Below are 19789 nucleotides of genomic sequence, written 5' to 3'. Positions count from 1 at the left end.
ATGTTCTCCTTATGCTTGGAGCCATGGGAAAGGGTGGTCTTGAGAGGGAGGAGAAGCAAACTCCTCCAACTTCATTTATTAAACCACATCTTTCACTTCTCCTCCCGGACAAGGCTCATCAACGCCAAATGAACATTGTGTTTTTCTACTTAGCAAACACACACATATCATGTATGATATTCACAACTGCAATTGGAAAAGTAAGCAATGGTTAAAAATGATACAACTTTCAAAGTTATAGAAGTTCACTTTTGAAAAAGAGGAAATACATCCTAACTCTTCAGATGAGAAATACATGAAAATGAGTCACTTTTCAATGACACATTTACTAAGGATGTTTAAATTATTAGATTGTTTATTTAATTAGTGCACCAGCAAAATCTACTCTAAAAAAATGTCCTATGATCTTCTGGTCAATACTATGACTTTCTTACTTAAAAAACAAAAAAACAAAAAAACAAAACAAAAAAACACCTTAATTCCATGGGTTTTCCAACAGACATATACTACTAGTTACAGTTCCTATAATAAAACTAAGGAGGAGATCTTATTTTATACATTAAAGAAAATCTTAGCTCAAATAATCAAGATATTCTTGTACAAATGTACCTATTGGCTATAAACAAAAGTCATCACCTCTTCTTCTGGTTCATTTACTTCACTTTCATTTCCAGATTGTTCTTCTGTTTCGGCTCCTCCTTCTTCTTCTTCTTCATCCTCTTCAAGGTTTTCTCCTTCTGTCATAGAATCTTTTGAGTCTTTGTCATTTACTAAGCCTTGAAATGAGGAGAAAGTGGAAAAAAACATAAAAAGGAGTAAATTTTCAATATTATACCACTTAATTTAGAAGTATGTATTTTTTTTTAAGATTTTATTTATTTATTTGACAGAGAGAGACACAGCGACAGAGGGAACACAAGCAAGGGGAGTGGGAGAGGGAGAAGCAGGCGGAGCAGGGAGCCCGATGCGGGGCTTGATCCCAGGACCCTGGGATCCTGACCCAAGCCGAAGGCAGAGGCTTAACGACTGAGCCACCCAGGCACCCCTAGAAGTATGTATTAAGTGAGAAAATTCAACAGCCATTTTCTCAGAATAGAATAAGAACACAATTTAAAATTATTTGAGAAACATTTTACAAACTAAAGAGACCTTCATTTCAACAAAAAAAGCAATGACACATTTTATATATATATATGTATATATATGTGTGTATATATAAACATATGTATTTTTTTTTCTTTCATTTTCTGTTTATCTCCATCTCAGAAGAACACGAACAAAACGTACCAGCATATAAAATGCAGCCTCAACCATGTAAGATGCAGCCTCGGTCACACTTTTTATCAAATGACATTTTAGAATTTCTCCAACATCAAAGATATAAAATTATGTCGCCTTCATGGAGAAATCACATTTGGCTATCAATCTGAGTGTCTGTACATTAAGACTAAAGGAAGGAGGCAAAGTTGTGTCACCAAAGGGCTTAATTTTTTTCTTCAGTATCATCCTCCTCAGGGAACTCCCTGGCTTGAATTTGCTTCCACCTCCCATGTTCATCTACACCTCACTATCTAGTCAATTCCTCTTAATTAACATTTGAATTCCAAACCACTCGCTCTACTTTCAAGATGCCTCATCTGACTTGACTTTCCCCTGCTCTCTCCTGAGCCTTCTCCTATAGCTTGGGCCTCTTCTCTGTCACAAAGCATACTATCTTGGACTCCTGCTCATCTGATACTCTTCTCAATAGAGAATATCCTTCAATGTACACTTTCAAGTTCTTCCTATACATTCTCTGAGTTCAGTCTAAATTTTACTTCCTGCATAAACGCAAAAAGTATCTGAATCTATTACTCTTCCTACTTGCTCCTAAAGCAGTTGGAGAATTTCTCATAGCACTTTACATTTAAGGATACACCATGTAATGTTTTTTTCTAATGATTTCATAAACGTTACATCAAATTATAAGGCCCTTGAAAACAAAGAACTTGTTTTATATATTCATAACTTATCAGAGGCCATACATTGATAAATACACAGTAGGTGTTTAGTAAATACTTGTTTATTCAGACTCTTAGATGATTAGAGCAGAAAGAAACTTTAGCAATCATGTAATGATTTAACTCTCTCATTTTATGAGGAATAGTGAAGCCCAGAGAATTTGAATAACTTAACCAATAAGAGTAAAAAATTATTCCAGTGTCTTAAGTATAAGAAATTAACCAAGAATTGACAAAAATATGAAAGTACAGAGTGATTAAAGTAGGTACACTGACGTTTGAAAATAAAAAAAAATTAAGAAAAATTAGATAATGCTCAAAGGAAAATTAATGCTGAGAAAAGAAGTTGGTGTTTCAGAATGAGAAACCATTAACTTAAAATTTCTCACTAGTTTTCGGATACAAATATAGATTTTATATATACGTTTTATTTATTTATTTTTTATAGGGACTTTAAGAAGCAGAATATTGGGACTATAAGTTATCAAAGGCAAAAAAATATAAAGTCACAACTGTCTAAATCTTACATTGAGTAAAAATATCACAATGCTGATAAACTCACACAGCATGAGCTATCCTTACACCTTTGTTCTATCCACTTAAACATGCATAGTGGGAAGAACTATAATGTATAAGTTGCTTTGTTTTGATAGACATACTTCTAATTTGTAAGGAAAATACATACTATTTCTAGCACACTTTCATTTGCATTGCAGGTTACTTTCAAAAGCAATTTATAAATATATTTTGCATTTGCTAAACAGCACAATAACTATCCAGCTGTTGATCCCTAGGACACTTTCAATCTAAAATAAACAATGGAGATAAAAATGTACACCCACAGGACATAAAGTTAACAAAATAAAAACAACAGGGCGCCTGGGTGGCTCAGTTGGTTAAGCGACTGCCTTCGGCTCAGGTCATGATCCTGGAGTCCCGGGATCAAGTCCCACATCAGGCTCCCTGTTCAGCGGGGGGTCTGCTTCTCCCTCTGACCCTCTTCCCTCTCATGCTGTCTCTCATTCTCTCTCTCTCTCAAATAAATAAATAAAATCTAAAAAAAAAAATACAAACAACAAAATGCTGCTTGGTGCCTCAGTTCTCCTACTCATAACAGAAATAGTAAAAATTGTAATACTTCCTTTCAGACTGCTTTAAATTATATTTTTCTCCTTACTCGACATGTTGAGCATTTCCTCTCATACTTAATATGTCAGAGAGAGCACAGTCTTTGAATTCTGGCTTGACAGGTTAGCCCAGTGTTTTGATTTGCCAAATATGACTAACATTGCCTTCCTGTGTCATTCTGGCATCACAGTACTCAATAAAAACACCAATCCTCCCCCGCCCTCCCTTATGTGATTATGTCATGTTCATTTATCTATTAGGGTATTCTATTTTATTACCAATTTGCCTGTGCTCTTTATGCAAGTGAAACTAACCTGGCATGGAAGTTATTTTCACTTTAATTTTATTTTTCTGTTGTATAAAAGCTTTAAAAGCCCAAATCTGTTGCCATGTATATGCTTTCTTCTACTGTTTTAGAATTTGGGAAAATTAACGGCTCTCCAAATATTTGAAAATCAGATCTATTTTTAAAAATAATTTTTTTTTTTTTAGATTTTATTTATTTGTCAGAGAGCGAAAGAGGAGAGAGAGTGCGCACAAGCAGGGGGAGCGGCAGAGGGAGAGGGAGAAGCAGGCTCCCCACCGAGCAAGGAGCCTGATGCAGGACTTGATCCTAGGACCCTGGGATCATGACCTGAGTCAAAGGCAAATGCTTAACTGATCCACCCAGGCACCCCTAAAAATAAATACTTAACTCCTGAATCCATCTGGAGTTTGAGAAGATGTGGCTCTATATCAGTTTTCCTCCAAAATGCTGACCTATTGCCCTTATCCTATTTTTAAGATTCCTAGTTCATTATAGATAAATTATTTTGTATTTAATTGGGGGTGCTTCTAGGCCTTTTATTCTGTTCTACTGATTTTATTTCTAATTCGTGAAATATACTGTTGGCTTTATACTTTATTCATGTGGTTTCTTTTCTTTTTCACTTGTTTCCCTCATTTCTGTTCCTTATACTACAATACAATCTAGAAGTTCCAAACCAGATTATATTGCCTATAACCATTTTGGTTTTGTTCTTAAATTTAAAGAGAATGTCTTAGCCAGTAATTCTATGTCTATACTGAGAAAACCAAGATACACACAAATATCACACAAAAATGTTACTTACAGTAATGTAAAACTGGAAATAACCTAAGTGTCAAACATTAGGATTAAAAAAATTATGGCACATTCATACATAGGAATACAGTCAATTAAGAATTAGAAAACTATTTCATGTCAGGAAGAAATTTCATAATATATTAGGTAGAAAAAAATCCAGTTATAAAACGGCAAACGTGAAAAAATTTTAAAAGAATAGAACATACACCAAAAAATGTTAACACATGATTATTCTTATGTATGGAATGGGACTTTTGTTTTCTTGGTATTTTTCACAATTTCTGCCATAAACAAGTATTACTTTTTTTTTTAAGGTATATTTATTTTACAGAGAGAGAGAGTGAGGGGAGAGGCAGAGGGAGAGAGAGAATCCTCAAGCAGACTCCATGCTGAGCGCAGAGCCTGACGTGGGGCTCAATCCCACAACCCTGAGATCATGACCTAAGCCGAAATCAAGTCAGCCATTTAAACGATGGAGCCACCAGGTGCTCCAAACAAGTACTACTTTTAATAATATTAAAATGACTTTCAAAATACAAAGGAACTTTGTAGTGCTTTCTCATTAACTATTATGTTAGCATTGGGCTGTTATAAAGTTAAAATAACATGAATTTACAAAGTGCTTGAAAACAAAACAACTAACCAAAGGCGAGATACTGTATTATCTTATGGTTTATCAATAGGAAATAGATTTAATATAGATTCACTCATGTACATCTTCTTCCTGATATTTAGACTCTAAAACAGGAAGAAAATGGGACAACTTGGGAGCATACTGATTCTAGTTGCCATCATCTTTAGAGTTTGATTCACAAATGGTGGCCTGTTTTTCCCTTCCCATATTCTAAACAAGAACAGACCCCCTCAAAAGAAGCCTGAGGTCCTTTAACTTAACCCTTTGCTCTATAAAGGATAAAGCACACCACACTCTGTACTGCTACCAAACTAGGTGTCAAACTAGTGTTACCCATGCCCACTACACAAAGAGTACCATTTGTAAAAGTTTTTGGGAAACAAAGCTAAGACTTAACTATATCAAAGCATCTGAAGTAGGAGCACCTGCGTGGCTCAGTCAATTAAGCCTCTGCCTTCGGCTCAGGTCATGATCTCAGGGTCCTGGGATTGAGCCCCACAGGTTCCCTGCTCGGCGGGGAGTCTGCTTCTCCCTCTCCTGTCCTCCCCAACATTCTCGTGCTCTCTCTCTCAAATACAATCTTTAAAATAAAAAATGTTTTTAAAAAGCATTTGAAGTAGGGCGCCTGGGTGGCTCAGATGGTTAAGCGTCTGCCTTCGGCTCAGGTCATGATCCCAGGATCCTGGGATCGAGTCCCGCATCGGGCTCCCTGCTCCTTGGGAGCCTGCTTCTCCCTCTGCTTCTCTCTCTCTCGCTCCCTCTCTCTCTCCCTCTGTCTCTCATGAATAAATAAAATAAAATCTTAAAAAAAAAAGCATTTGAAGTAAATGAAATAAGATAAATGAGTACTCTGCCCAATCATCATTTTATACAATTGGAAATCTGAAAAGGAAAAAAAAAGTAGATAACTTGGGACAAAGTTCAAAGAACAAAGGGATCACATATGCCCCTCTGGGTGGAGTGGTAGAAAAGTGTATAGTTTCACAATCAGTAGCACCTTCAAAAATACTGCTCAAATAGATAACAGCAATCATATTCCCTGAAGCAGGATGGACCTTTGGAGAAAGAAATCCTATTAAAATGCTGGATATAATATGAAAAACAATAGTTTTCGAGGGAGAAAGTCACAAATACCTTTGCCATGAAAAGCAGTTCTTTAGATATGCGACATAGTAAATTTATGCATTTAGCATAAATGGTGAAGCTTAAGGATCTCCTAATGACAGACATATGGGTACCAAGTGCTGGCCGGAAATAAAACACTAGCTTAACAGCCTAAATACATGTTACTTTGAAATGACTACAATAAAACATGTTAACATGCTAAAAACTAATTAGCAAGCAAACCAGATTGGTAAGGCTGAACCTCATTCCAGTTATTTCCACTGACAAAGTTAGTCAGCTCCTACTCCCTAGGAGCTATTCAAGAGCTAACTCTTCTTCCAGAACAGTCTCAGAAGGATGTTGAGAAACTGAACAGACCAATTGTCCTATAGCATGTAGTTCTCACATTTTCTCTGATCCTTAGAAATAGAGACAACTTTCCCAGGGAATAAGGTCTGAAATTCCACAGGGTAGTTCCAAAACTTCTAACAGATACTCTCTCTACAGTGTCTAGCCTGCAGTATCTTAGGAAATAATGCTTGTTGAAAATATATACTATATATGTAAGAGATGCTTTCATCAAAAGTGTTTTGTGTTAGCAACCAAAAATTCTACTAATTAAGAAAGGCTGACAGGAGAGTGTGTTTTGTTTGTTTTAAAAGATTTTATTTATTTATTTGACAGAGAGAGAGAGACAGCGAAAGAGGGAACACAAGCAGGGGGAGTGGGAGAGGGAGAAGAAGGCCCCCCGCCAAGCAGAGAGCCCGATGAGGGGCTCGATCCCAGGACCCTGGGATCATGACCTGAGCCGAAGGCAGATGCCTAACAACTGAGCCACCCAGGAGCCCCAGGAGAGTGTTTTTCCATCACTATCCTTTCCTTCAAGTCTTACACCTGACTGTTTTCCTCCAAGTTGGGATTATTTAATGAAATCAAGAAGTATGCCACCCAGGTCTTACCTAACACTATTATGTAACAGTCAACATTGAAAACAGAAAATATACAAAAGCAAACTCTGATAACAACATAAAGCAAATTCTAGAAACAACCTGGCAAATATCATCTTCATTTTCTCTCTGTAATTAATTGCTTACCTAGTTTTATTAAGAATTCTCGTTCCAAGTCGTGTACCTGCCTGAGAGATTCTTCCAGAGAATTACAGAGTTTGATCTTTGGTCTTAGCAGTTCTAGTGTATCACTGATCATGTAATCTATGTCAATAGGAAATGGATGGTCTTTTGTCCAAACCTCCAAACTTTTCTTCCACCAAACATAACGCTGATAACAAATGAAAAATAAATTTACTTATAAGAAATAACAAAAACATTTAAAATAATACTCTACATTGTGATGTTACCTAGTTATAATAACTAAGCTAAAACTTAGTTGTATAAAACACCTACCATTTTTATTAATGGTCAACAGTAATAATCCTAATCCAGTTTCTAAGCCATTTGGTGATTTTAATTTTTTTATTACAACTGTCAAAAATCCTTTTTAAAGGCAAGGAAAAATCATAAATAAAATATCAAATAAATTTCCAGGTACTGAAACAAGGCAGAAAACCTACTCCCAAACCCCAAACAGGGTTTAAATATTTATTTTACAAAACAACAAAAGCTACCAGATTCAAAGCCATAATTTTGATACGTTTTTATTATTTTCTCTATGCTACCTGCTCTGTTTTTTAAACAGGTCAATGAAAGTACCTGAAGATACAATTTTTGAAATATATAAAAATCATTAATCCACAAACATTTATTGAACAGCTACTATGTATATAGTACTGTTTATAGAGATCTTCCCTCTCTTCTCCTAGCCTGGTTCCTTCATTCTATTTTCTACTTTGTAATTCATAAGTTTAACTAAAAAGCACAACCCAAGAATTTGCTTATATATAAAAGGGTATTCTTCTGGGTGCTTTCTCCTCTCCAGTTTGTAGGTCCTTGCTACCGAAAGTGTGGACCTCAACTGGGAGCTTGTTAGAAATGAGGACTCTTGGGATCCCCACTCTAGACCAAATGAATCACAATCTGCATTTTAACAATATCTCCAGGTGGTGCATATGTATATTAAAGTTTAGAAGCACTGCTGCAGGTGGTCCTTTCTATCTGACCTTGCCATATTAAACTGTACATTCTCTGACCTAGAACCCACTGCCCTCAGCCCCCAGACTTCACTCACTCCTTACTCCCAATTCCCTAGGTATACCCTGCTACACCTTTCTGCTTGTTAATCAAAATATACTTTTGTCTCTTTCTGCTCCTGGATATTTCTGAATGGCTTTTTTCTCTCAGTCTGGGATTTCAGAGTGAATGCAAATAAGGATACTCTTCTGAAAGAGAATTTACTTTTGATGCTGATAGTTACAGCTGACATTTTGCAGCAAAACTTTGGTTTTCGATACAGTCTCCAACTTAAGATAGTCCTTACATACAACAGGGAATCTGACTCTCAAATCTGCAAAACTCCCCTCCCCATTTTCTTGTCAATTCAGAGAACAAGGGAGTAACAAGTTGTCCTCTACTGCACAGGTACAGTGACAGAACAAAGTTAACAACTGCTCTTCTCCCAGAGTATTTGCCTCCACTTAACAGCAGCCACTATGTGGATATATTTTTGATACTTCAAAAGTTATAGTTTTCAATTTCTTTTCTTCACCAATAAATAAATGAAGAAAACACTAACAAGAGATTATATAGAATAGAATGATCATATAGAATTGAATGGTACTTTCGGTACTTTATTTCAGTAACACCTGGAGAATTCAATAGTGAGCAGTTCAACCTAAACCTAAGTTAACTTTTGCAACACCAACCTTATAAAAGTTGTTGGAACTGTCTCCATATTTGTTTCTGAATTTAATTTATACTGTACTTAGTCTAAATCATTAAGTTTACATAATTAACTGAAATTAAAATAGGGAAGTACAACCCAAGAGTTTACCATGAGTGAACAAATATTTTTTCCTGTGTTGAAAATAACATATTTTCCCAAAAACTATAGCTTTTTTCTAAAAAAAAAAAAAGTGAAATTGTTTAGAAAAAAGAATTTTAGATGTAAAATCAGAACACAGATGAGTTAAAAATGTTATCAGATGTACAAAAATCACAGGTAATTTAATTCATAAATTACCATACCAAACGCCATAATCCATAAATTACTATATGAAATTTATGAACCATACCAAAATAATTCCCAAAATTAATGATCATTGTTAATCATAAAAGTGACAATGCAAGTAGAATGTTTATACAGTAGAATACATCATATATTTTTAATCTGTAGCACACCCTTGCACGAAGAAAAAAATCTAATGATGATGTGATATATGAATGCTACTGTGTTTCTTCTCTGATATTTCTGTAACACAAGCAATGCATTAAATGATGCCAAACTGCATATTTGAGTTTACATACCTGAAAGTATACAAGGAAGCAATCAAGTTTTCGTTTACTGGAACCTCTGTCAAAGTATTGGCCACAGGTATCCAAAATAGTGCACACTAGTCTAATTCTGAAAAGGTGCTCAGGAGGGTCTAGTGAACTTGGAGAGCCATCTGGGTTAACACCAAATGAAGTAAAAGAATAAAGAGTTCTAAAAATAACAGCTGATTCCACCATTCGATAATTATAAAGTTCCCCTAAGAACTTGGCACTGCTGATACGTCTCTGATTAAATTTAGGTTGATTAACCTAAAGGAAAAAAAAAAACAACACAGATTTCCATTAAAGAGTAGTAATGTGTTGAAAAGGGGTAAAATTCTCCCCTGTCATTTGATAATACCAATTACTGAAAGAACACTAAACAGAGGGGAAAAAATGGGTTCTTTCCTTTTTTTCCAATAACGTGATCACTTCTGGGTATCCTTTTTCTCTAAGAAATGGCTATCTTTAAAATGTTTTAATAAAAAGAACAAGTTAAGTATTAAATTTAGTATTAAGCTATCATTAACTGAGTTGATGACAGAGTTAAGATGTAATTCTCCCTATCAGCCCCCCCATAACTTATTTTTCTGTAATCCATGAATTAAGGAAACGATAAGACAACAGAAAGAGGAAATGGTTTACAGAAATTCTTATGAAAAGATTACCAATTCACCTAATTAAAAGATTTATAGATTCCTATAACCTGAGTTCTAGTGCCCCAGAAATAATTAAATCTGCTATACTCTTCCAAAATATGCCTAACTGAACTTGAGAAAAAGAAGCAAAAAAATTTCTCCAGCACTAGCCTGAAAGACGACCAGGAAATCTGAGACAACTGGGTTCTTTAAGAAAACAGTAACTCTGAAGAAACAGTAAATTGACATCATAAGGGAAAAGGACGGCTTCCAAATTATTATTTTTCAATAATCGGTTTAAAAGCTGTTTAAATTCTCCACAAACTCCAATTTGATAACTTTAAGGAAAGTGATTACCTCCATTCCTAATCGAATATCTTCTAAAACTCCATCCACAACATGGATTCCAACATCTTCTTGGTAGAGGACCAGTCCTGCTAAGAGGTTGGCTACACAATGAATACTATTATATTTCACATTCCAGATGTTTATCATACAACAGATAACATAGTCTTTCACTTCTTGGTCCTGCCAGGGCAACTTTCGCATCTGTCTCAAAACCTACATGGAGAGAATTTTGTTTCATTTACTGAGATAAGTATATAATACTCCAATATACCCAATAATATAGATATTTTGATTTTGCAGTCACAGAACTTTTGAAATGAAAAATACTTCAGGGGCACCTGGGTGGCTCAGACAGTTAAGCGTCTGCCTTTGGCTCAGGTCATGATCCCACGAGCCCCACATCGGGCTCCCTGCTGAACAGGGAGCCTGCTTCTCCCTCTCACTCTGCCTGCTGCTTCCCCTGCTTGTACACTCTCTCTCTGTCAAAATAGATAAAATCTCAAAAAAAATAAAAGAAAAATACTTTAGAGATCCTCTCCCAGCTTCTTCACTTCAGAGACAGGAAAAGTGAGAAAAGTGAGATATTTCTAATTATTGGCAAAATTTAGTCACATTTGCCCTACATCTCTTCATGATGCCTCTAAATTTCCTAGAGTTTCCAGATCTTCAATCAGGCTAATAGTATATACTCACAAAATCCAATCACTAAAAACATATACCCAAGGTTTACCAAAAATATTTTCTTTTGCATATCACTAATGTAAATAATCTCAGATACTTCTTATAAATCAAAAATTTCCAGTAAATAAGTAAACCCAAGATCAGTGGGTTAAAAGATAACTTATGATGAACATCAAGACTAGTATTACACAGCATCTTGTTTCCTCGTGTGTAAAGGGGGGATAATAACAGCACTTACTCCACAGTTTGTTGTTAAGGATTAGACAAGTTAAAGTATGTGAGGTACATAGGAAACTGACTGGCTCATTATAAGTACCGCATAAAAGTTAGCCATTAACTGTTTCAAAAACCCTACTGGTAATGAGATGGTGAGCAGAGTTCTACCTATAATCAAGTTCCTTCCATTTTCATTCTGGAAGAAAATAAAGAAAAGGAAAAAAAAAAGGATACTATTGGCAGATCGCAAAGCACTCTTCATCTCTATAGCCACCATCCATCTTTTTTTTTTTTTTTTTAGATTTTATTTATTAGAGAGAGAGAGAGAAAGAGAGAAGGCACAGCAGGGAGGGGCAGAGGGAGAAGGAGAAGCAGACTCCCCGCTGAGCGGGGACCAAAATGTGGCACTCGGTCCCAGGACCCTGGGATCATGACCTGAGCCGAAGGCAGACGCTTAACCAACTGAGTCACCCAGGTACCCTAACCACCATCCATCTTTCAAGCACTTAATATGTTCTCAAATCAGCTTCAGTGGAAATGTTAATGTCTTTTTTATTATGTTAATCACCATACATTACATCATTAGTTGTTTTTTTTTTTTTACATCATTAGTTTTTGATGTAGTGTTCCATGATTCATTCTTTGCATATAACACCCAGTGCTCCACGCAGAATGCCCTCCCCTCCAGAACCCTCAGTTTGTTGGAAATGTTAATGTCTTAACCACACAGCAACCTATATTTTTTTAAACTTTTAGCTAATTCTAAAATAGCTTTCAAACTACTTGATGGAGACAACTACTATCTCTGACTCTCTGAAAGTTGAGTCCAATTTCCAAAGTCCCATGATCATTCTTTATCACCCATGTATAATGCGTGTATTATTGCACACCTTTTCTCCTCCCCACAGGTTTTCTCTTTCCAGCAGCTAATTTGTTTCACTTTTTTTTTCCTAAAAAGAAAAAAGTTCTACACTGTGTTGTTTCAACTCGCAGAGTTAACCATGAAATGTTCTGTTCAACATTTCCTACTTAAAAAGTGAAGTTTCTAACAAGGTAACTGCAATAATTAAGAAAACAGGTCAGCACTTCTTAACCTTTTCTGGAAATTGACCAAAATTATGATATTTCAGAGGGCCACGGACCTCCAAAAGCCCACTCAAGGTTAGGATCCCCTGCACTGAAGAATATTTAAAGTCAAATTCATTATAGAACATCAGAGACAAAGTAGTAATTTCAAATATAAACAGCACCAAAATTAAAATTACAAGAATTACCACTTCAGAGTAAGAATCATAAAAGGAAAACAAAACATATGTCCTATATATTATGTATCATCATATGACTTCCATTTTAGGATGACTTATATAGAAGCAATCACAATTCAACTTGTAATCTAATCTTAACTCTCCTAACCTTCACTGCTGAAACTTTAACAGCTCTGCTTCAAATTCTCCTGTTACAAAATGTAAAAAATGCAAGCTGCTCACATTTCTTATCCAACTTTGTCAAACACTGAAGCAATCTATAAACAAACTGATCTGGAGAAACTGAAATATATGTTCTTGACCGAAACAATTTAGTGCACAGGCTAGAAGCCAAGTGCACTGCTCTTAATACTATAATCATTAGGATGAAAAAGAATTAGTTTGGTTGAATATTATATCATCTTAGCACTACTACAAATCTTGAATTGACTATTACTTTATGATTTCAATGAGATTTACCTTCTCAGTGGTAACCTTGGAGAGATCCTTGTACAAAAGTTTCCGGACATATTCCTGAAGAGGAGGACGTTTCTTTTTCACTGTTTTTTCAGCTGGAGGTGGGTTGCAGTAGTAATATGCATTCTCCACCATTGTAACGTATCTTGCATCGAGGTGCATTGCTTGTTTCTTTCTCATCATTTGCTCCTAAAATAAAAACATCTAAGTCAAAATACTTTTATTCTAATGTTTATCCCTAACCAAATTTCTATTCTCAGTGACAAAATTTCAGGATAAAGAACTAGAAAAGGACGGGAAAAAAAAAACACCAATCTTTTGGTATTCCTAAGAATATACTAGCACACTATTATACCAAAACCATGTTTTTACAACAAATTAGTACATGACTGCTTGGTGTTAGACCTTAGGCTCTGACACAGCTCTACAAGCAAGAAAACTAAAAGCAGCCAAGGTTTATAACTTGTCCACAGCCCCTGAGCATCAACTCAAGAGGCGGTGTTTCAAAACGGATCTAGTCAACCAGTGATAAAAGCTAGCTGCTTTTGCTATAAAAGGGGAAAAGATCCACTGAGCCAATCCAATATTCATCCATACCACCATGACTAGTAAATGTTTTCCCTAGCAAAAATAGGGGATCCAAATATTGTGAATAAATACATTAAAAGCTAGCTCTATTACATTTTTATACACATGGTCTCATTTAACCTTAAGAGTCTGAGCCAAAGAGTAAGAAGAGCTTTTTCCTTGTTATGATAAAAATTTGAACTTGGAATGACTTTTGTTAGTGTGATATAAGCCTAGAGAGAATTTGGAAATCAATTCCATTTGACAGACTCCACATTAATATTTTTGTTTATTAGAGATAAATTCTCTTGTTTCTTCATATTAAATATTATTGGCAGAGAATATTCAGGCTCAAAACTGGATTCTAAAAAAAGTAAGTTATCTAAAGAAAATGATACAATCAAGACTTCTGTAACAGTAACACTGATGTAATGATAGTATATGCTCAGGGATTCCTAAATCTGAGCTCTCTTTAACACTAACACCAATATTCACTCTGCCACCACACTTCCCACCCTCCCAAGGCTGCAAGGGAATGCATGGATATTATCAATAAGCATAATAACTTAATTGCTTAATAAACCTGATGGCCATTTAAGCATCCTAAGTAGCTTAAGAAATAGCTTCTACCCCAAGTTAATTTTTCAGGCTTACAGTTTTTAATTTTTAAATTAAATTTTGTATTTTTAAGCTTGTAATTTATATGCTTAAGGCACATTAACAATGGCTTCTTTGAACATTCAAGAACATCCGTAAAAAACGGCTCTAACATAATCAGTATTAACAGTACTTGCTCATTTGCATCATTCATCAAAAGGTATTTGGGGTTGAACTTAATCCTCCTTTACAATACAGTGAACTCACTGGCAGCCAAGTGAGAAAAATTCCTATAACTCTCCTGGAATGGCCACAGCACATAAATATGGGAGGTTCTAGTTTAGAAAGAAACCCTTCTATTTATATAGCAGAGCAAGATCATAGGCACTGGTCAATATTTCTAACCCCTGAAGTAAATCAAGAACCTCAAGCTCTTGCTAGGATCCTCAAGCCCTTACCAAAAGTACACTGGTCCTCAGGTGTGATTCTGGTGATCTGAAAAGAAACCTTCCACATGTTTCTAGTAGAGTACATGCCATTTCAATATGGTGATGGGAAAAGTCTGATAGAAGCATCTGCAATAAGAAGATGAGAAAACACAAAGACAACACTTCAGTCCTATTAAAGAAAGAAAATAACAGATCTAATGTGTGTAACAACTTTAAAAATGTTATGTGTGAAAAACAAAAGTTAGTCTACTTGGCTTAACAAGCTTAGCTTCATTGCTGAGTATCTTGTGTTCAGCCACAAAAATTTTATATAAAATCGTCAATATACTTAATGCCTTTTCTTTAAGATAAATACATGAAAACTAGTATCATAGCCCTTTCTGTATTGACTATTAGATGCCAGGTATTTAAACATCTATCAAATACACAGCTAACATTTTCTAAATCTTTTTTTTTTGTTTTGGTTTATATGACATTTACTTGTAAAATTCTGACCACAACAGGCTCATTGTTATGAACAAATATAACATACTGCCATAACATTTCAGTAATGATCCTCCCAATTTTTCTCTATGCATATTTTCTAAACCAAAACAGATTCAAACATATCACATTATTTAATAACTTGGTATTTTTTCAGCTAATATGACTATTTTGCTGTGTCCATATTTATCCTTCTATGGCATGATTTAAAAGGGGCATATTACTGTATAATATGAACTACACTAAAACTTAAGTGATTCTTATTTATTGGATATTAAAATTTGTTTACAATTTCTTGCTACTTAAACACCTGTGGGACAAACATCCTTGTAGATAAATTTGTAAACATGTTTATTATTTCCTTAAAACAAACATATAGAAATGGAATTTCTAAGTCAAAGAAATGTATATCCTTCCTATGTGTTTGTAATAATTACTATAAAAAAATATACTAACATTTAAATTGTTCCATGGTATGATTCCCTTCAAATACAGCATTGAGAAATCTTACATAATCACTCTTAAAATGCTGTCTAGAGTTTCCCTAAATGTACTCTGTTGTCTTCTGAGATGCTCCAAGTAGGTTTAGGAAACTTAACCCCTTGAATATCAATAATGACTATTAATATTTTTTTAAAAGATATTTATTTATTTATTTGTGAGAGAGAGCACAAGCAGGGGGAGCAGTAGAGGGAGAGGGAGAAGCAGACTCCTCACTGAGCAAGGAGCCCAATGTGAGACTCGATCCCAGGACCCTGGGATCATGACCTGAGCCGAAGGCAGACGCTTAACGACTGTGCCACCCAGGCGTCCCAATAATGACTATTAATATTTTAAACACTCTTAAGAAATCAAGCAGTAAAGAAACTTGATAAATTTGTTTAGCTCGGGGTTTTCCAAATGTACTTGAATCCATGAGACCCACTCTGTGTAATATACCTAATATACTAAGGAAATCAATTTGATATAAAATTTGTCATTGTTAGTCATGATCAATTCCAAATGTAGAATTATTCCATCTCTGCTGCATCAGCTTTCCCACATATAATTACTTACTTATTTCTAGCTTAATTCCATTGTGGACAGAAAACACTCTGAATAATTTCAGTCTTTTCTAATATGCTGTGATTTTGTTGTTGTTGTTAATTATGGTAAATGATCCATGTGCATCTGAAGAGATTTTAAGTTCTGATGCTGTTGGGTATAGTGTCAATCAGATCCAGGTTCGTCTGCCTCTTCTTTCAGTTAGTGAAAGGTATTTCAAAGTCTCTCACTATGACTGTGGATTTCTTTACTTCTTTCCCTGTTGATTCTTGTTTTATATATTTTGAAGGTCCCTTAACTGGATTCATACCAATTCAGGAAGGTAATAGGTAATAGTTTCCTGCTAAAATTAGCTCTTCATCATTATGAATTGTCCTTCTTTACTTATAATAAATGCTTTGTACCTTGTTTGATGATAATGAAAATAGGTGAATTTTTTTTTAAAGATTTATTTATTTCAGAGAGAGACAGACGAGCATGAGTAGGAGGGGCAGAGGGAGAGGGACAAAGAATGTCAAACAGACTCTCTACTAAGCACGGAGCCCGACGCGGGGCTCGATTCCATGACCCCGAGATCACCACCTGAGGTGAAACCAAGAGTTGGACGCTCAACCAACTACGCCACACAGGTGCCCAAAACTAGGTAGCTTTTAGTCAGTGCTTCCATGGTATATTCCCCCCATCTTTTTACATTAGCCTTTCTGGTCTTCATATTTATCTTTCTTGTAGGCAGCCTACAGTGTTGTTTTAATCAAGTCTTATATTCTTCAGGCTTTTACTTCATGTATTTTGTCCTTTTACATTTCATGTAATTACTGTGATAGCTGCATTTCTATCTACCATACTATTATTTGTTTTCAACTCTGCTTATCTGCTTAACGTTCTTTTTTACTCCTTTCTTGTCCTTCGGATTAAACAAATATTCCTTACTTATTTCAAGTTTTCCAGCATTTATAACTAAAACTTTGTCTATTAAAAACTCAAAACTCAAATAATGCAGCACTAACCTTTAAACAATGTAATGTATCATTTTTTGTGAACATCTTAAATTTAGTTAATTCTCCAATAAAACGAACAGTTTTGTTCTTTGTTTCAATATTGATCTGGTCCTTTTTTCGTACCTACAAATTAAGAGAAAAGAGACATTAGCTAGAGAATTAACATTTTGAAATCTATGTGATAAGAAATGTAATTTAGTAAGATTGCATTTGGGTAGATTTCTTGCTATTCAAATTACTTTAAGTTAAGGCAAAATCAGCTCTGTGGAACACGAGTACCAGGACAGGATTTGCCAATAGTTCCATGGTCAAATAATTTGGGGAAACTATGCACTTTATTGGGCTTAAATTGGTTCTCAAATAAAGAACCCTGTTTAACCTAATTTAATTCAATTTATCTCAAATTTATTTAGCAACATAAACCTCCTTTTGAGATGCTAGCAACCACTAGTTAACATCCCAGTAAATTAATATTATAAGGAACACATTTTAGGAAATGCTCCTTTAAAAATAAAAGTACCAAGAGCTCACTTAAGCAAAAATATTATTAAGGCTTAGTATACTACACTTATGAACTACAGTATGCATTTTCTATCATAAACTCATTACAGTGGAATTTCTGATATAATCACTATTCTTTTTTATTGCAAATACAAGCCCCCTAACTTAGGCATACATTTCAAAGAAATATTCAGCACAACAAAATCCTATTCCAATAGTACAATGCAAACATACGTCAAGATAAATGTAAATGGATTACATTTTCATGAGAAAAAAACCCAACAGTCTAGAAACCTTTTATGTGAACAACAGTGACAATAATATGGTGGTGCCTTGAACTAGTTTAATGTACTTTTTCAGAATACTCTCTCTTATTCAGTTGTTCAATATGGTGGTGCCTTGAACCAGTTTAGTGTTTTCTACTTTTCCAGATTACTATCCTATCTTATTTGTTCCACATAACAACATTCTGAGAAAGAAACAATAGCTGTTATAACCTGATTTAATAATTTAAACAACAAGACAACACAAAGCTCTAAAGTGACTTGATGAAAGATCAGTACTAAAATCCCAGTCTCTTGGGACGCCTGGGTGGCTCAGTTTGTTGAGCAGCTGCCTTTGGCTCAGGTCGTGATCCCGGGGTCCTGGGATTGAGTCCCGCATCGCGCTCCCTGCTCAGCAGGGAGTCTGCCTCTCCCTCTGCCTCTCCCCCTGCTCATGCTCTCTCTCAAATAAATAAATAAAATCTTTAAAAAATAAAAAAAATCAAATCAAATCAAATCCCAGTCTCTTAACTATTACTTGAGAATTCCACTACCTTCGTACATGCTGGGTTTTAAAACAAGGCCTAAACTCACCAGCAGCTAAATAATTAATGAGTCATTTATATAAATACTAAACTTCTACGTACTCAAGGAGCTAAAACTTGGATTGAATTTATCATCTTCATTTTTAAGGACCTACTTTCTACAGTAAACAGAGACAGGTGTTAAGATTTTTTTTAGCTCTTCAGGGATAATTTTTAAACAAAACTATGTTTACTCATTTAAAACAACAGAGCAAACTAGAAGCTCACTATTAGCATTTATTAAAGCATCAATAAAACTGCGATTAAAAATAAAATCATAAAATTCAACTCATAGAGCTTTCATGGTGACTATTTTAGCAATTCAGAAAACAGCACAGCTTTCATGAAGATCCTTTCAAAATAAATGTTCGTTAAGTACTGCCTATGAAAAGCTCCTCATACTGATCGATCTTTTTTATGAACTCCTAGGATACATTAAGAGTATGGACTCTGGACCAGACTTGCTGGGTTTAAATACCAGCTTAACCAGTTACTAGCTGTTACTTAAACTCTGTGCCTCAATCTCCTCATCTTTAAAGTGGAACTAATAAAAGTAACCTACCTCATAAAGTTGTTGTCTTAAGTCAATTGATACATGTAAAGTACACACAACAGTGCCTGGCACCAGGAAGAGTTCAATAAATATTAGCTATTATTAATTTTATCCATCTTTGTATATTTGTATCACTAATACGTGGACACTAAATAATGCTTATGGAGTGAACAAATAAATGAAAACGCTTAATGTTTATAGATGTATTGCAGGGACAAAAAAGAGCAAATGATCTATAGTCAAAAATCTGAGCCCTTGCAGTCATTCTGCGCCATTCTGGGGGTATATTATCTTGGATAATTCAGACAAATTCCCTCAACTGTTGGCTCACTTGGTAAAATAAAGATAAAAATAAGGATGGTGATGATGATGGAGGTAGTGGTGGTAGTAACAACAGCTACACTTCACTTGATTTCTAAGCAACTAGTGTACAGAACAAAAGATTTACCTCCTTTAAAAAGATGTTTAAGAGGTGTTTTAAATGATGGCAAAATGCTTCTCAGTGAGAAATAAAGAATGGAAAATTATACATATACTATAAATTCACCCCCCCCAAAAAAAACTAGAGGGGAAAAAGGTAAAGAAAATATGCTAAAAGATTAATAGGTTTGCTTTAACGTAATGAAATTATGGGGAATCCCCTTTTCTTTCTAAATTATGTATTTTATATTTTCTAAATAACCCACACTGAGCATGTGTTTCTTCTACAGTTGAAGAAACATGGAGACAAAAAATGTAAAAGGAAGCAAT

At 34.9% G+C, this 19789-nt stretch overlaps 1 protein-coding gene across 3 annotated transcripts in view; it reads right to left on the bottom strand.

Moving 5' to 3' along the window:
• The window catches only part of UPF2 (UPF2 regulator of nonsense mediated mRNA decay), a 108744-nt gene that overhangs the window by 26973 nt on the left and 61982 nt on the right, over nucleotides 1-19789 (bottom strand). For 2 of the 3 annotated variants that reach the window (XM_025853513.2, XM_025853514.2), the window contains exons 10-16: nucleotides 17148-17261; nucleotides 14623-14739; nucleotides 13004-13189; nucleotides 10392-10595; nucleotides 9391-9666; nucleotides 7066-7249; nucleotides 637-776 (exon numbers count right to left, since the gene is read on the bottom strand). In XM_025853513.2, coding sequence (XP_025709298.1) covers nucleotides 637-776; nucleotides 7066-7249; nucleotides 9391-9666; nucleotides 10392-10595; nucleotides 13004-13189; nucleotides 14623-14739; nucleotides 17148-17261 — 1221 coding nt within the window. Of the gene's footprint in view, nucleotides 1-609; nucleotides 777-7065; nucleotides 7250-9390; nucleotides 9667-10391; nucleotides 10596-13003; nucleotides 13190-14622; nucleotides 14740-17147; nucleotides 17262-19789 lie in introns of all 3 variants that reach the window. The other variant, XM_025853515.2, reaches the window with a different exon arrangement.

Source organism: Callorhinus ursinus, unplaced genomic scaffold, assembly GCF_003265705.2.
Source record: "Callorhinus ursinus isolate GAN/ISIS: 27379988/994484 unplaced genomic scaffold, GSC_fseal_2.0 scaffold36, whole genome shotgun sequence".
Classification (NCBI taxonomy): domain Eukaryota; kingdom Metazoa; phylum Chordata; class Mammalia; order Carnivora; family Otariidae; genus Callorhinus; species Callorhinus ursinus.
Note: the sequence above shows the minus strand (reverse complement) of the source record. Positions and strands in the feature narration are given on the sequence as shown.